An 18,716-nucleotide genomic window follows, 5' to 3' on the forward strand; every position below is an offset into this window, starting at 1 on the left:
TCCTTTGAGGGGGAGCCTATTGAACTCAATTGAAGCATTTTTGGAAGGCGAGGAGGTTCCTCTGTGACCCTGTTGAAGTCCAAGGAAGGCATTGCTCGTTTGGAAGGTGAGGATGAGTCTAAGGTGTGTGGGACACTCCCCAAAATGAGGGTGAGTTGAAATGTATCACAGACAGAGTTCTTGAGTTCCCCATGGTCGTGAGTAAGTCATCAATTCAAGGATTTCCTTTGCATGCTGGGACTTGCAGTCCGGTTTACCTCTCCATAAAAAGAACTATTTTAAGTCCCAAAAAGCAAAGGAAAAACTTGGGCCGGGTGACCCACTACTTGCAGTCCGGTTTACCCCTCCATAAAAAGAACTATTTTAAGTCCCAAAAAGCAAAGGAAAAACTTGGGCCGGGTGACCCACTGAAGCATAGACTTAGGAAACTTGACAGCTCTGCATAACCTCCGCTCTTGCATTCCCTTCTCTGCCTCTTCTTGCAAGCCTGCATTGTCCCACTGTCTGTTTATTACAGCCCGGGTCTTTTCATGCACTCCCAGCCGACACACCCCTCCTTCTCTCCCACAACCCCCTTTCTTTCCCCACAGTCACCTTCTTGCTGCCGGCTCCCCTGACCGCCGCCGCCTTGTCGTAGACGTGACATTTGAGGACGGTGCTGCCCACGTCCACTGCCAGCACGTACCGGCCGTGCCCCTGGTAACCATTCCTCTGCAGCGGCTCCATCCTCTCCCCGAGGTGGCCGGCCCCGGAGTCCACCCCAATCTGCCTTCCGGTTCCCAAGCCTTAAGCATACACTTATGATGCTACGGATACTAGGTTTCAGTCTGCATCCACGTGACACCGGTTGTGGCCGGAGGAAAAGGGAGGCAGAATAAGAGAAGGAGATTTCCTCACGATCATCTAGTGGCAAACAAATAAGATTTGGATATCACACCACCGCTTACATGTCTAACCGCGGCGCTGCGAGGTGTTTTACTGCAGTTTCTTTTACTTAGCGCCACACCAGCCAGTAGTAGCGCTCTGCAGAAGGAAGGGCTGTACGAGCTTTAAGTCTAACTTCCAAAACATCAGCTGAACCATAGTAACCAATCGCCTTGCGTTTTACAGTTTTCTTCAGCCAATGGCGGTTACGCTGTCTCATCCAGCTGGGTGGCGACCAATGAGTGGGCATCGCATCATGGCATAAACAAGTCAAGACCGTTTATACATTAGAAGCCTATATATGTGACTACTTAGCTTTGTGGACTTATTTATCATTTTAATTGACTATATAGACATACAATTTAAAGTTGTAGAACATGCAAAAACTCACCGCCGCAGCCCGGCTCGAACAGGAAGCCAGGCAACCTGTGTTGGGACGGGGGCGGGGCCGCAAAAAGACAGGAAGCAGACGGGAGCCTACCCCGCGCTCCTGTGCCCGTCAGCCGGAAGATTGCCGGAAGATTTGCGTGTCAGCTAGCGGGGCTCCTGTGCTCGTGGAGAGCCCCGCCTGCTACTAGGATGACCCGCTGCCTGCCGAAGGAGAGAGGGAAGGAGAGAGGGACACACTAAAAGAACTCGGTGAGTGGGGTGTGAGGGGGGGAGGGGACATGTGCGCGCGCGCGCGCGCGTGTGTGTCTGTCTGTGTGCCTGTGTGTGCGTGTGTGCCTGCGCGTGTGTCTGTGTGCGTGTATGTATGCATGCATGCGTGTGTGTGTAAAAAAATCCGATGACTGGTGGGGGGGGGGTTGCAAAGTGAAAGTAAGCAGCGCGTGTGTATGTGCGCATGCGTGAGTGCTGTGTATGCGTGTGGCTGTGATGTGCGCATGCGTGAATGTTGGTGCGCGTGCAAGCAGCTGAATCCAGCCGGGGAGAAGCGCGTGACAGATTTTTGTCCGTCATTCCCCCGTGTCAGCTCGCTATAAGTCTCCGACCCTGGACGCATCCTTCGGATGCGAATTCCAGGGCGAGACCTGTAACAAATAAAAAGGAAACCGGAACAAACAAGAAATCAATTTGGACATTGATATATTTTGGTATTTTGAGTACTTAGGATTGCTGTTGTACATTGTTGTACCTCTTGTAGATCATTTTGTGGTGGACAGGTAGCCAACCCTTGCCCTTGAGCACCAGCTTCATTGCATAAATGACTAAACTATCCCAGAACATTAAGGAGGGCACCCACTTGCCTGGCCACTGCGTATAACTAGTCTCTTCAATTTTGGCTTATAAACCTCCCAGCAGAGTTGGGGCTGACACTGCTGCACTGTGGGGTTCTGTCTGTGCTGCTTCTACAGGGTCTTAATGTGTTATTGAATGCAACAGCAACTTGCACAAAAGCACCCAGACTACTTGTGATGTGTCTCTGTGCCTCCTTTGTGGGTGCCCTTTTTTATTGCAGGATTGTGGAGCTGCATGGCTTTAGCACTGTAAGCATGTGGGTGTAAAACACAGCCGCACCACAAGATTGTGGGAGTAAAACACAGCAGCATTGCAAACCTGTGGGAATAAAACACAGCAGCATTGCACGCATATGGGAGTAAACCACAGTGGCACTGCAAGCATGTTGGAGTAAACCACAGTGGCACTGCAAGCATGTTGGAGTAAACCACAGTGGCACTGCAAGCATGTTGGAGTAAACCACAGCGGCACACCAAGCATGTGGGATTACATCTAAGCAGCACTGCAACATGTGGGTGTAAAACGGCAGCACGGCAAGCATGTGGGAATAAAACACAGCAGCATGGCAGGCGTGTGGGAATAAAACACAGAAGCATGGCAAGCATGTGGGAATAAAACACCGCAGCATGGCAAGCGTGTGGGAATAAAACACAGCAGAAAGGCAAGCATGTGAGAATTAAACACAGCAGCATGGCAAGCATGTGAGAATTAAACACAGCAGCATGGCAAGCGTGTGGGAATAAAACACAGCAGCATGGCAAGCATGTGAGAATTAAACATAGCAGCATGGCAAGCATGTGAGAATAAAACACAGCAGCATGGCAAGCATGTGAGAATAAAACACAGCAGCATGGCAAGCGTGTGGAAATAAAACACAGCAGCATGGCAAGCATGTGAGAATTAAACACAGCAGCATGGCAAGCAAGTGAGAATTAAACACAGCAGCCCTGCAAGCATGTTGGAGTAAACCACAGTGGCACAGCAAGCATGTGGGAGTAAATCCCAGCAGCATTGCAACATGTAGGTTTAAAACAGCAGCACTGTAACTGTGGGAGTAAAACACAGCAGCTCTGCAAGCTTGTGGGAGTAAAAAGTTGGTAGAGATATGAGATGCAATGCGGTGTTACTTGCCCTTATCTCTCTCCAGTGTCCACTATTAGCTGCACTCTGCATGTGAGTGAATTGTGGCTGAGGCATGGGAACCACAGAGAAGCAGTTGAACAGGGCCTGATGCTAATAGCCTGTTTGTATCTGTGCATCCCTTTGTTTGTGTACGTTCGCACAATCAAGCCAGACTGATTGCCTTTGCCAGTGTGTGTTAAAACTGGGACTAGCAGAAGTGGCTGAAGGGGACATGAGCTTGGTTTGTGCAAGAGAATGCTGGGGAGCATGGTGCTTCCCGTTTGAAGCATCCATAAAGCAGTAAATACTTATTTCATTAAACATTAAGGATAACAAATAATAAAAGAGGGCCCGGAGAGAAGCCAGCATTACTTTCATCCCCAGGGATGCATTCCGTATCTCTTTCCTTCTGTAAGTTAAATGCTTAACGCTCCCTCAAGATCTGCAAGTGTGTGTGTATCTTTGGGTTTATGAGTACATGCACTTAGTATGGATGTCTGTGTGTGTATCTATATTTATGAGTGTATGCGCTTAGTATGGATGTCTGTGTGTGTATCTATGTTTTATGAGTGTATGCGCTTAGTATGGATGTCTATGTGTGTGTGTGTATCTTTGGGTTTATGAGTACATGCGCTTAGTATGGATGTCTGTGTGTGTATCTATGTTTATGAGTGTATGCGCTTAGTATGGATGTCTGTGTGTGTATCTTTGGGTTTATGAGTACATGCACTTAGTATGGATGTCTGTGTGTGTATCTATATTTATGAGTGTATGCGCTTAGTATGGATGTCTGTGTGTGTATCTATGTTTATGAGTGTATGCGCTTAGTATGGATGTCTGTGTGTATCTTTGTGTTTATGAGTGCATGCGCTTAGTATGGATGTCTGTGTGTGTGTGTATCTTTGGGTTTATGAGTACATGCACTTAGTATGGATGTCTGTGTGTATATCTATGTTTATGAGTGTATGCGCTTAGTATGGATGTCTGTGTGTGTATCTATGTTTATGAGTGTATGCGCTTAGTATGGATGTGTGTGTGTGTGTGTGTATCTTTGGGTTTATGAGTACATGCGCTTAGTATGGATGTCTGTGTGTGTATCTATGTTTATGAGTGTATGCGCTTAGTATGGATGTCTGTGTGTATATCTATGTTTATGAGTGTATGCGCTTAGTATGGATGTCTGTGTGTGTATCTATGTTTATGAGTACATGTGCTTAGTATGGATGTCTGTGTGTGTATCTATGTTTATGAGTGTATGCGCTTAGTATGGATGTCTGTGTGTGTGTGTATCTTTGGGTTTATGAGTACATGCGCTTAGTATGGATGTCTGTGTGTATATCTATGTTTATGAGTGTATGCACTTAGTATGGATGTCTGTGTGTATATCTATATTTATGAGTGTATGCGCTTAGTATGGATGTCTGTGTGCATATTTTTGTGTTTATGAGTGCAAGCGCTTAGTATGGATGTCTGTGTGTGTATCTATGTTTATGAGTGTATGCGCTTAGTATGGATGTCTGTGTGTATATCTATATTTATGAGCGTATGCGCTTAGTATGGATGTCTGTGTGCATATTTTTGTGTTTATGAGTGCAAGCGCTTAGTATGGATGTCTGTTTGTGTATCTATGTTTATGAGTGTATGCGCTTAGTATGGATGTCTGTGTGTATATCTATATTTATGAGTGTATGCGCTTAGTATGGATGTCTGTGTGCATATTTTTGTGTTTATGAGTGCAAGCGCTTAGTATGGATGTCTGTTTGTGTATCTATGTTTATGAGTGTATGCGCTTAGTATGGATGTCTGTGTGTGTGTGTGTATCTTTGGGTTTACGAGTACATGCGCTTAGTATGGATGTCTGTGTGTGTATCTTTGTTTATGAGTGTATGCACTTAGTATGGATGTCTGTGTGTATCTATGTTTATGAGAGTATGTGCTTAGTATGGATGTCTTTGCGTGTGTGTATCTTTGTGTTTATAAGTGCATGTATTTAGTATGGATGTCTGTTTGTGTGTATCTATGTTTATGAGTGTATGCGCTTAGTATGGATGTCTGTGTGTATCTATGTTTATGAGAGTATGTGCTGAGTATGGATGTCTGTGCGTGTGTGTAACTTTGTGTTTATGAGTACATGCGCTTAGTATGGATGTCTGTTTGTGTGTATCTTTGTGTTTATGAATGCATGTGCTTAGTATGGATGTCTGTGTGTGTCTGCGTATCTTTGTGTTTATGAGTGCATGTGCTTAGTATGGATGTCTGTGTGTGTATCTATTTTTATGAGTGTGTGCACTTAGGATGGATGTCTATGCGTGTGTATCTTTGTGTTTATGAGTGCCTGCGCTTAGTATGGATGTCTGTGCATGTGTGTATCTTTGTGTTTATGAGTGCATGTGCTTAGTATGGATGTCAGTGAGTGTGTGCGTATCTTTGTGTTTATGAGTGCATGCGCTTAGTATGGATATCTATGTGTGTGTGTATCTTTGTGCTCATGAGTGTATTCGCTTAGTATGGATGTCTGTGAGTGAGAGCAAATTCATGGATGTATATGTATATGTATGCATATACGAATGTATGGATGTGTGCATGTATATATATGTATGTTTATATACAGGTGTACACAAGTATTATGTGGGTATCTATGTGCATGTAGTGGGTCTAGGATCTGCTGTCCTATTTAGGATCATTTTCTGGTCCAGAATGAAGAACATTCACCCCTCTCTTCCACTCAGGCTTCTGAAGGTCTCCCCAATGCCTTTTGTACCAATCCTGTCCCAGCTCATACATTTCCTTGCATCAGGGAGTCAGGGCATATCTTCCCTGTTTATACGTTCACTCACCTGACTGACTTCCTGTTCTTCTGTCTGTGTTTTACAATATATGTAGGCGTCCAGCTGTTGCTTTAATTCATAACATCCTATGAGTTACAACACAACTTTGAACACTACATAAGGTCCTCTGCCCCAGTTTTGAATCAATACTCCCCACTGAAATGTAGACGTTCCATGGAGGTGTCCCCTACGTTCCTTCTTCCCTACTACCCTGTGCGACCTGCAGTGGTCCTGCCTTACCTTCCCTTACCTTACAGTCAGGCTCTGAGCAGGAGCGCACCAACAGCTATGGCCAGGGAGATCACTGTGTAGCTGATTTTCACACTAGTCGCGCCGCTGCGGTTGCACAGGTCTTCATAGCAGCAGTCAGTAGTAGATACAGCGTCGGAGCCTTTAGTGCAAAGTGACTGGCAGGTTTTTGAGATCTTAATCTTCCCTGAAAAGACACAGCAGAAAGACTGTTCAGCATACTCAGACCCAAGGTTGTATCACATATTCAGAATCATATTCCAGATTTACTGCCCTATGAACCACAAGTTATCATGCGGTGAGGTCTGTTTTCTACACATCAGTGGGCAGCCTAAGTTGAAGCAGACAATTTGATTCATGACATTGATAATCATCACCCAATCAGATCCCACTCTCATTGATGGCCCCTCCAGTAGTTCACATGCTCATCACTGCTCCTGCACCAGTCAATAACCCAAAATAAAACACCATCAGGATGTAAGCTGCCATTGGTGAGGGAGGAACAATCACAGGTTCTTCCAACATATATGTGAGCAAACTGGCAGTATTTTATGTATTTCAATCAGGATTCCCGAATGCTGGAACGGAAGCTGAAAATATATTTGTTAGCCAGGAAGGGGTGCTGCTGAAATTTACAACAGTTGCATTTATTAGGCAAATAGTTTGCGGATGGTCATTTATTTATTGACATTGTATGGCCCGCTCATAAAAATGGACCAACTCAATAGCCAGCTATGCTGCCTACTCATGATATTATAAATCAAATGTAGTTGGCCAACAGAAATATCTCCAAAGCTCCTCCCAGAAGGTAAAAATCTATACTGGATCAGAGAGTTTAAGAGAGTGAGTACTCCTAAGCCCAACTGCACAGACTCCCGGCTCCCATACTCAGCCGCCCGGTGCACAATGCACCCACACAGTAATTCATTACTGTGGCAAGATTCCACCTCATTGGATAGAACTCCTCAATCCAGAGCAAATTCCTAGAATTAGATATTCTGCTACAAACTGCAGCCAAAATATCTTGCTTGCGAATGATGCGACTTGTGAGTCAATAGAAGAGAGTGGAGACCACCAACATGAAAACGTTACATTTTAAATAGGTAGTGAATGTTTGTGAATAAGATCATAAGCCTGCCAGAGAAGAGGTAGTGCAAAGATTGACCGTGTGCCAGACTAGAGGTAGTGGAAAGATCATGAGCCTGCCATACTAGAGGTAGTGGAAAGATCATGAGCTTGCCAGATAAGAGGAAGTGGAAGGTTCATGAGCATGCTAGAGAAGAGGTAGAGGAAAGATCATGAGCCTGCCAGACAAGAGATAGTGCAAAGATTGACCGTGTGCCAGACTAGAGGTAGTGGAAAGATCATGAGCCTGCCATACTAGAGGTAGTGGAAAGATCATGCATGTGCCAGACAAGAGGTAGTGGAAAGATCATGTTCGCGCCAGACAAGAGGTAGTGGAAAGATCATGAGCCTGCCAGACAAGAGGAAGTGGAAAGATTATGCACGTGTCAGACAAGAGGTAATGGAGAGATCAGGAGCCTGCCAGACAAGAGGTAGTAGGAAGATCATGCATGTTCCAGACAAGAGGTAATGGAAAGATCAGGCGTGTACCAGATAAGAGGTAGTGGACAGATCATGAGTCTGCCAGACAAGAGGTAGAGGAAAGATCATAAGCCTGCCAGATAAAAGGAAGTGGAAAGATCCTGCGTGTGACAGACAAGAGGTAGTGGAAAGATCTTAAGCCTGCCAGATAAAAGGAAGTGGAAAGATCCTGCGTGTGACAGACAAGAGGTAGTGGAAAGATCTTAAGCCTGCCAGATAAAAGGAAGTGGAAAGATCCTGCGTGTGACAGACAAGAGGTAGTGGAAAGATCTTAAGCCTGCCAGATAAAAGGAAGTGGCAAGATCCTGCGTGTGACAGACAAGAGGTAGTGGAAAGATCTTAAGCCTGCCAGATAAAAGGAAGTGGAAAGATCCTGCGTGTGACAGACAAGAGGTAGTGGAAAGATCTTAAGCCTGCCAGATAAAAGGAAGTGGAAAGATCCTGCGTGTGACAGACAAGAGGTAGAGGAAAGATCATAAGCCTGCCAGATAAAAGGAAGTGGCAAGATCATGTTCATATACTCACACTCCACTGACACCCCCTACACTAACACATAGCCTTCTGTCACGAAATAAGTGCTCCCGCGTAGTTCGTTGGTCGCAGCACGCCCCGCCCCGCTAGAGGGACGGGAAGACCCCTATGATGAAGCATGACACTAAAGGACTTTTTAGTGTGTGAGGGGTATTTTAAAAAGCACATAGTGCTCTCGTCTTTCTAGACCTAAGAGAGAGCCTAGTATTTCACTAGACACAAAAAATAAATCCTGAAAAATAATCACCACAGCACATTGATAGAATCTCATTGTTTATATAATACTGTTAGGAGGGTGATTCTATCAGCACCTCTACGCTTCCTCTTTTGTTTTGGAAGATCATGTTCATGCCAGTCACGAGGTAGTGGAAAGATCATGAGCCTGCTAGACAAGAGGTAGTGGAAAGATCATGAGCATGCCAGACAAGAGATAGTGGAATGATCATGTGTGTGCCAGACAAGAGGAAGTGGAAAGATCATGCATGTGTCAGACAAGAGGTAGTGGAAAGATTACGAGCCTGCCAGACAAGAGGAATTGGAAAGATTATGCACGTGTCAGACAAGAGGTAATGGAAAGATCAGGCGTGTGCCAGACAAGAGGTTAACGGAAAGATCATGAGCCTGCCAGACTAGAGTTAGAAGAAAGATCATGCGTGTGCCAGACAAAAGGAAGTGGAAAGATCATGAGCGTGCCAGACAAGAGGTAGTGAAAGATCATGAGCCTGCCATACAAGAGGTAATGAAAAGATCATGAGCGTGCAAGAACAAGAGGTAGGGAAAAGATCATGAGCCTGCCAGACAAGAGGTAGTGAAAAGATCATGAGCGTGCCAGACAAGAGGTAGTGAAAAGATCATGAGCCTGACAGACAAGAGGTAGAAGAAAGATCATGAGCCTGCCAAATAAGAGGAAGTGGAAAGATCATGAGCATGCTAGACAAGAGGAATTGGAAAGATTATGCACGTGCCAGACATGAGGTAGAGGAAAGATCATGCGTGTGCCAGCCAAGAGGTAGTGAAGGATCATGAGCCTGCCAGACAAAAGGTAGTGGAAAGATCATGAGCGTGCCAGACAAGAAGTAGTGGAAAGATCATGCATGTGCCAGACAAAAGGAAGAGGAAAGATCATGAGCGAGCCAGACAATAGGAAGTGGAAAGGTCATGTGAGTGCCAGACAAGAAGTATTGGAAAGATCATGCACGCATCAGACAAGAGGTAATGGAAAGATCATGAGCCTGGCAGAGAAGAGGTAGTGGAAAGATCATGAGCTTGCCAGACAAGAGGAATGTGGAAAGATCATAATCCTGCCAGATAAAAGGAAGTGGAAAGATCATGCGTGTGCCAGACAAGAGGTAGTGGAAGGATCATAAGCCTGCCAGAGAAGAGGTAGTGGAAAGATAATGTGTGTGCCAGACTAGAGGTAGTGGAAAGATCATGTTCATGCCAGACAAGAGGTAGTGGAAAGATCATGAGCGTGCCAGACAAGAAATAGTGGAAGGATCATGAGCTTGCAAGACAAGAGATAGTGGAAAGATCACATTCATGCAAGAAAAGAAGTCGTGGAAAGATCATGCACATGCCAGACAAGAGGAAGTGGAAAGATCATGAGCCTGCCAGACAAGAGGTAGCGGAAAGATCATGAGTGTGCCAGACAAAAGGAAGTGGAAAGATCATGCGTGTGCCAGACAAGAGGTAGAGGAAAGATCAATAGCCTGACAGACAAGAGGTAGTGGAAAGATCATGCGTGTGCCAGACAAGAGGTAGTGGAAAGATTGTGTATGTGCCAGATAAGAGGAAGTGAAAAGATCATGCGAGTGCCAGACGAGAGGTAGTGGAAAGATTATGAGTCTGCCAGACAAGAGGTAGTGGAAAGATCATGCGAGTGCTAGAGAAGAGTTAGTGGAAAGATCATGCGTGTGCCAGAGAAGAGGTAGTGGAAAGATCATGCGTGTGCTGTTAGACATCGAGCCTTGTGTTTGATTCCTTGGAGGCTGTAAAGAGACCGTTCATTTTGTGGAGGATACACACTTTTGAGACAGTCCCTAGTAGTCTTGGGAGGTGGAGTTAATGGCTCTCTCACCCTTTAAATACCTTGATCTGCCAAGAAGCCGGTGCTTGGCGTTCGTTCCCATGAATCCTTGCTCCTTCCTCGGCATCCAGTTTCCAGTTCCTGTCACCTTGCTCCTTCACTGCCTGTCCTCCTCTCCAGGGCCTGCCTCCTCGCTTCTTTTCAGTCCACTCCCCTTTCCTAGTATCCTCCCTGGCTCCAGTGCTCCCCGTTTGGTGTTCCCTTCTAGTTAGCCGTAGTCAGGCTCCTAGTCTTTCAGACTCTGCTTTGTGTTGCTCATTGTGGTGAGTGTGTTACCGCGGTCGCACTCCTTTCTGAATCACCCAGCGTTTATTGCTTAAAGTTGGCTCCGCTCCCGCGAGTCATTTCTGTGGCTGTTGTCGCCTTTGCTTCTCCTGTTCCGAAGCGTTGCTGTTTGAGGGGGCTCTGCGACTGCGAGCATTCTCCTTGGTGGCCCACAGAGTTTGTTCAATAGCAAAGGCCCTATCAGAGAACATTGAGTTGCATTGTGGGAATTGTAGTTTCCAGTTTATTTTGAGTTACACGCGCGGTGCGCGTTTCCGGTTTCCTTTTGTTTTTTGAGTAGCATTTATAATTGTTTATAGCATCAATGTGGTGTGCATGTATTTTCGGACTCGAGTGTTTTTTTACGTTTGTTGGAGGAATATTTCACGTCTAGTTGAAGTATACTCTGAAGTCCTACACGAGTATTGTCAGTCACCTTCCTTTCCTCTGGGAAAAGAGACTGTAGTTTCTCATGTGCTTGAAGATTGGAATATCGCTGTTGCTTTCCTGCTCTTTTAATTACGTTTAGCACCTGGAGATGTCCAGGTGGTAAGAGGTGTGTATTTTCCATAAAATCATGTCTCTTAGTTATTAGGGGATTTATAGATCTGATTAGAGGGTGGGTTCTGTATTAATCTTGTCCTCAATATCTTTTTCCCTGTAGGTATCTTTCGTCTTTAATCTTCTCGAGAGAACCAAGCTGGGGGATTTAAAGTCTCTGCCTTTTATGACTTCTTATACCCACATCTCCGAGAGTTCATTTGGGGGTGTTAGTGTTTAACTTCTTGCATCCAGAATTTGATTTTCGGAGTGTGGGGAATTCTCATCATGATCATGAGTGTGCCAGACAAGAGGTAACGGGAAGATCAGGCGTGTGTCAGACAAGAGGTAACAGGAAGATCAGGCGTGTGTCAGACAAGAGGTAACAGGAAGATCAGGCGTGTGCCAGACAAGAGGTAGTGGAAAGATCATGAGCCTGCCAGAAAAAAGGAAGTAGAAAGATCATGAGCCTGCCAGACAAGAGGAAGTGGAAGGTTCATGAGCATGCTAGAGAAGAGGTAGAGGAAAGATCATGAGCCTGCTGTGGAAAGATCATGTGTGTGCCAGACAAGTGGTAGTGGAAAGATCATAAGCCTCCCAGAGAAGAGGTAGTGGAAAGATCATGCGTGTGCCAGACTAGAGGTAGTGGACAGATCATGTTTGTGCCAGATAAGAGGTAGTGAAAAGAGTCAAGTCAAGTCAGAATTTATATAGCGCACTACATACCCAGAGGATCTCAAGGTGCTTGAGGAAGGGGGGTGGGAGGGGAGGGGTTTACTTATCGAATATCCAGGTTTTAAGCTGTTTTCTGAAGGCTAGGTGGTTTTGAGTGAGGCGGAGGTGGATGGGAAGGGAATTCCAGGTTTTGGCCGCTAAGTAGGAGAAGGATCTCCCCCCCATGGTGGCTTTGTGGATGCACGGGACAGCGGCGAGGGCTTGGTTGGACGAACGCAGCTGGCAGGTGTGGGTATAAAAGGAAAGGCGCGTGTTGAGACAATCAGGTCCAAGTTCGTATAGGGCTTTGTGTGCGTGGGTGAGGAGACGGAACATTATCCTCTTGTTGACGGGGAGCCAGTGAAGGTCTTTCAGGTGAACGGAAATGTGGTCTGTGCGGGGGCTGTCTAGTATCAGTCTGGCTGAAGCATTTTGGATGCGTTGGAATTTTTTCTGCAGTTTTGCAGTGGTACCGGTGTAAAGGGTGTTTCCGTAGTCCAGACGGCTTGTAACCAGTGCGTGGGTGACCGTTCTTCTTGTTTCGATGGGGATCCAGCGAAATGTTTTTTTGAGCATGCGTAGGATGTTGAAGCATGATGATGAGACGGCGTTGACTTGTCTGGTCATCGAGAGTGAGGAGTCCAAGATGACGCCCAGGTTCCGTGCGTGGTCCGGCGGGATGGGTGCTTTTCCTAGGGCCGTTGGCCACCAAGAGTCGTCCCAGGCGGAAGGGGATGCACCTAAGATGAGGACTTCCGTTTTGTCCGAGTTCAGTTTCAGACGGCTGTGCTTCATCCACTCGGCTACTTCTTTCATCCCTTCATGTAGGTTGGTTTTGGCGGTGATTGGGTCTTTGGTGAGTGAGAGGATCAGCTGAGTGTCATCAGCGTAGGAGATGATGTTGAGCTTGTGTTGACGTGCAATGGTTGCGAGGGGGCTCATGTAGACGTTGAAGAGGGTGGGGCTGAGTGATGATCCTTGCGGGACGCCGCAGATGACTTCGGTGGCCTCTGACTTAAAAGGGGGGAGGCGGACTCTCTGAGTTCTTCCAGCGAGGAACAAGATGATCCAGTCCAATGCTTTTCCTTGAATTCCGACGTTTCTGAGGCGTTGTATCAGGGTGCTATGGCAGACTGTGTCGAAGGCTGCAGAGAGGTCAAGGAGGATGAGGGCGACTGTGTCTCCGTTGTCCAGCAGTGTTCGAATGTCGTCTGTTGCTGCGATGAGGGCGGTCTCGGTGCTGTGTTTGGCTCGGAAACCAGACTGTGAGGAGTCAAGTGATTTGTTGGTTTGGAGGAAGGCGGCGAGCTGATTGTTGATGGCTTTCTCAATGACTTTGGCAGGGAATGGGAGGAGCGAGATGGGGCGGTAGTTTTTGAGTTCGGTGGGGTCAGCTGTGGGTTTCTTCAGAAGGGCGCTGAGTTCGGCGTGTTTCCAGCTTTCTGGGAATGTGGCAGAGTTGAGGGAGCAGTTGATGACGTCTCGGAGATGGGGTGCGATAATGGAGTCTGCTTTGTTGAAGATGTGATGGGGGCATGGGTCTGTAGGGGATCCTGAGTGGATGGAGTTCATCAGGCGAATGATGTCTTCTGTGGTGATTGAGTTCCAGTCGAAAAGGTTATTCGGAGGAGGTACAGGTTCAGAGGTGAGTGGGGTGGACTGGTTTACAGGTTGGTTGTCAAAGCTGTTATGAATGTCGGCGATTTTGTCGTGGAAGAATGAGGCGAGGGAGTCGTAGAGGACTTGAGAGGGGGTGATGTTGTTTGAGCTGGTGGTGGGGTTGGTGAATTCTTTGATGATGTTGAAAAGTTCCTTTCTGTTGTGGGCGTTGTTGTCTAGTCGGTCTTTGAGTGCTGATTTCTTGGCTGTCCGGATTAGTTGGTGGTGTTTGCGGGTGGCGTTTTTGAAGGCGGCTTGGGTGATAGTGTTTGGGTCTTTTTTCCAAGTTTTCTCAAGGGAACGACAGAGCTTCTTGGATTTCTTAAGGTCATCGTTGAACCAGGGGGGGTTCTTGCTTCCTTGCTTGATTTGATGTTTTTTCAAGGGTGCTAGTTTGTCGGCGGTTTGGGTTAACCATTGTGTGAGGTTGATGGCAGCTTGGTTAGGGTTCGTTGAATAGGCAGGGGGGTTTTGAAGAAGCGATGTGGAGATCTGGTCGATGGTGATTTTGTTCCAATTGCTTCGCAGAGTTGGTTGAGGGTGGTTGTGGATCGTGGTCTTATTGTAAATGAAGTGGATGCAACTGTGGTCCGTCCAGTGGAGGGGTGTGGTGTGAGTGAAGGAGATATGCTTGCTGGAAATGAAGATAGGGTCGAGTGTGTGTACTGCATAGTGTGTGGGGGTGTTAACAAGTTGTTTGAGTCCGAGATAGGCGAGATTGTCCAGAAGGGTTGTAGTGTTACTGTCGTTGCTCTTTTCCAGATGGAAATTGAGGTCTCCCAGTAGAATGTATTCTTCCGAGGGGAGGGCGTGTGGGGGTGATGAAGTCAGTGATGTCTTCGCAGAATTTTGTACGGGGTCCTGGTGGCCTGTAGAGGAGGGTGCCTCTGAGTGTGGTCTTGGGGTCGGTGTGGATCTGGAAGTGAAGGTGTTCGGCGATAGCGAGGTTGTCTTCTGAGCTGGTTGAGACGCGGATGGTGTTCTTGTGGACGACAGCGATACCTCCTCCTGTTTGGATGGTGCGGTCCTTACGGATGATCTTGTAGCCATCGGGGATGGCTATGGTGATGTCTGGAGCTGAGGAGGCATTCACCCAGGTTTCTGTTAGGAAGGCGATGTCCGGAGAAATGGTGTCAAGTAGAATCCAAAGGTCGATGGCGTGTTTGTGAACCGAGCGGGTGTTGAGAAGGATGAATTTAAGGTGGTTGGTGTTGGATCACGGTTTGGTGTTTGTGGGTTTGGTGTGGGTCTTGATGCAGGTGAATTTGCAGGAGTGGCAGGTGAAGGGTCCATGGGTGTGTCCTGGTGCTGCTTGGGCGCACTTAGGGAGTCGGCAGGGGTTAAGTGCTAAGAGGGTGGAGGCGTCGTATGTAATGCGGGAGGGGTGGGTGATGCGGGGACCAGGGGGTCTGGCGCTGGGCGCGGTCCAGGCACGGACGGGCGTAGACGGGCTTACCTTTGGCGCACCTTCGGCGCGGCCGCAGCGCGTGGACGCTGCGCGCTGGGACATCTGTCTTAAATGGATAGTGGAGGGGGCGGAGCATGGGAGGGTCAGCTGGGAGGCGGGAGCGAGGTGGAGGGAGGGTCTGGGACAACAAACAAAATGGCAGCAACAATAACAAATGCTGCAAGGCAGGGCGAGATTGGGACACAGGCAGTGGTAGCAATGGGGCGTAATGGGGGAGAAACAAAGTTAAAGATACTGCAGCAGTGGTTAGCGGATGAAGCGCAGAGTCAAAGCGCTATGATAATAGGCAGCAATCGAGGTCGGAAAACACTCCCAGCAAGTATATATTACATAAAGTACATACAGTGTTTCAGAAACAGAATGATGCCCAGAAGTGCGCGAGTGAAAGGCTGATGCTAGCGTTTGGAGGCGCCGAGGTACAGTCAATCGCTATGATATTTAGCAAGCAATACAATGCTGATAATAATGCACAGCCAAAAATAATGCCCAGAAGTTCGCGCTAGCGGTACAAATCACAGATGCAGAGTCAAGCGCTACGATACCAATAATATCAGGTGAGGAGGAGGCGAAGGGAGCGACCGCTCTTGTGCAGGACAGGGTGGTCATGACCATGATCAAGATCATGACCATGCCAGATAGGAGGAAGTGGAAAGATCATGGGCATGCCAGACTAGAGGTACTGGAAAGATCATATTCGTGCCAGAAAAGAGGTAGTGGAAAGATCTTGCACATGCCAGACAAGAGGAAGTGGAAAGATCATGCGTGTGCCAGACAAGAGGAAGTGGACAAATCATAAGCCTGCTAGACAAGAGGTAGTGGAAAGATCATGAGCATGCCAGACAAGTAGTATTGGAAAGATCATAAGCCTCCCAGTGAAGAGGTAGTGGAAAGATCATGCGTGTGCCAGACTAGAGGTAGTGGAAAGATCATATTCGTGCCAGAAAAGAGGTAGGGGATAGATCATGCACATGCCAGACAAGAGGTACTGAACAGATCATAAGCCTGCTAGACAAGAGGTAGTGGAGAGATCATGAGCGTGCCAGATAAAAGGAAGTGGAAAGAACATGAGCCTGCCGTGGAAAGATCATGCGTGTGCCAGACAAGAGGTAGTGGAAAGATCATGTTCCTGCCAGACAAGAGGTAGTGGAAAGATCATGAGCATGCTAGAGAAGAGGTAGAGGAAAGATCATGAGCCTGCCAGACAAGAGATAGTGGAAAGATCATATTTGTGACAGACAAGAGGTAGTGGAAAGATCATGCACATGCCAGACAAGAGGAAGTGGAAAGATCATGCGTGTGCCAGACAAAAGGTAGTGGAAAGATCATGAGTGTGCCAGACAAGAGGTAGTGAAAAGATCATGAGCCTGCCAGACAAGAGGTAGTGAAAAGATCATTGTGAGAAGTTGGCCTGATATATGATGTTTCCAATTCTGGAACCACCTTGTATCAGTCCAAACAATCCCTTATGGTGTCTGGTTGTAAGTCAACATTATAGACAAGCTATCTTAATGGTAGCATAGAGTAAGCAGCCTTAAAGGCTAAACTCAAGAGGTTGTGTTAAGCGAGCTGTTTTACCAATCACAGTCCTGTAATATCAAATGAAAGGACACCACACAAGTATATATTATAAAAATATATGTGTTTATTTCTAAAATAATCCCCAGTACTCTTTATGAGCAAAGGGGCACAAGCGTTAAATCAAAAGCACATTATAACATATGAAAGTTGCACAATTATGGATGAGGGCGGGTGGCCACTCAAACCATATATTAAGAAAGTGGTATAAGAGATACCAATCGAACAGTGGTTAGGCCTAGGGCCTAGGGAATCGCTGGGAGCAGTCGGGACTAGCAATGCTGAAGTCGGGAAAAGCCTGCGGGATTCGGGTGCAGCGCTTAAAGCACACGCATGCACCAATGTTAAGTCAATGGTGCGTAAAAGTTACACAAATGGAGTTTAAGGATACTTCCGCTGAACCTAGAAAGACAAAACTTTAGACACAGACCCTAGAGGTGTGTACCAGTGTGGGAACACCGGCGTTACTGTTTTACCTCACCCACAGGAAGCGGGTGCATAGGGTCGAAGTGGCGTCGGGTTTCGTCACGCAGGTTCTTGGTGCTTGAAGCTGAAGATGCTGCAGGCGATGTGAAGGAGAAGTGTCCGGTGTGATCCAAGGGTGGATCAGAGTCGTAAAGTACCTGAAAGCAGAGGGGACAGAGTCTGGGTCACTCAGCAGTGACCAGGGTGGAACCAGGACGGAACCAGGCAATGTTGGGCGCAATCAGGTGGTTGTTGAGGAGCTTCTCTCCGCTGCCACGTGGGCTCTGGGGCATCTGCGACGTCCAGGAGCGGGTCACGAGCTGTCCCACGCAAGCTCTCACCGTCGGCGCTATCGGCTTCAAGATCGGAGCAAACAACACTTGGCAAGAGCAATCCACGCAAGACTGGAAGATTGCTTCTCACTCGGACCAGGAGCGGGTGCAAGTCTGGAGCAACCAGAATCACAAGTCGTATTTAGGTTTTCGCCAGCACAGGGGCCACAAGCCAGCTGGCAAGTGACCGGGCCAACGCGTCAAACCAAAGAAAGCAGAAGGGCCCCACGCAGCACTCGTCGAGTGTAGAGGGGTGAGCTTCGGTGCAAGAGTGGCTCAAGGTTGGGGCTTCTCAAACCCCGGTGTACAGTTCGAGGGTCACTCGTGGGCTGCACGGTCAGCGTCTCGTGGTCTTTTCAAGATGGGGTGCCCTACGCTTCCGGTCGCCTCCACGGAGTCTCAGCTCTGCAGGGACTGTGGATCGGGCTGTACGAAGGCAGGCAAGCTTGATCTCGTCGATCTCTGTCGCTCAAGTTCCGGCGGGAACTGCAACAAAGCAGACGTCGAGGTGCTGGATGTGTGCCCCAGAACCGGTTTGGCCGGATTATGCAAGGGGCAGCCTTGTGCTCCCCAGGCAGTGTCTGGTTTCTTTCAAACCTCCCTGCTACAATCCACTATCTCCTGTCTGGGGTGGTGTGACACCTCCCTGCGACAGGAAACCCTTTGTCCAGGCCTCCTCGGCTGAGTTTCGGTCAGCAGTAGGAGGTCAGACTTGTGTCTGTGGCAGAAGCATCCATTTTGTGGTGCTGAGGCTCCTTTTAAAATCAACCGTGTTTCAGTAAAGTAACATGTCGTCTCCCTCTAGAGGGGTGGAATGCTACCCCCGTCGCCAGGACTGGCGAGGGGGTAGTATTCCAAATCGTATGACACCTTACATGACATGTTTTGATAAAGCCAAACCAAAGTTAACATATAACCGCAATGGATTATAATGCACTTAATAGTATATGGTATGGCAATATCCCAGAACAGCTGAGGGAGTTGGTCCCGAAAGCTGCAGACAGGCTCAGCTCATGCTAGAGCACCATCTCACATAAAACCAAGCACTCTGCCTCCAGGATTGTTAAGGCCTGCCATAGGAGTGACTGATAGGTGTATATGTGTCCAGATAGGTT

At 47.4% G+C, this 18,716-nt stretch overlaps 1 protein-coding gene across 1 annotated transcript in view; it reads right to left on the reverse strand.

The window, feature by feature from the left end:
- Positions 1–5,722: 5,722 nt before the first annotated feature.
- Positions 5,723–18,716, reverse strand: part of LOC147665748 (uncharacterized) — a 135,810-nt gene continuing 122,816 nt past the window's right edge. The window contains exon 4 of the mRNA XM_086949547.1: positions 5,723–6,549. Within this exon, the coding sequence (XP_086805673.1) occupies positions 6,371–6,549 (179 nt within the window). The 3' untranslated portion in view covers positions 5,723–6,370. The remainder of the gene's footprint in view (positions 6,550–18,716) is intronic.

The sequence above is a fragment of the Lissotriton vulgaris genome, unplaced genomic scaffold (assembly GCF_964263255.1).
Source record: "Lissotriton vulgaris unplaced genomic scaffold, aLisVul1.2 SCAFFOLD_997, whole genome shotgun sequence".
In the NCBI taxonomy this organism is placed as follows: Eukaryota; Metazoa; Chordata; class Amphibia; order Caudata; family Salamandridae; genus Lissotriton; species Lissotriton vulgaris.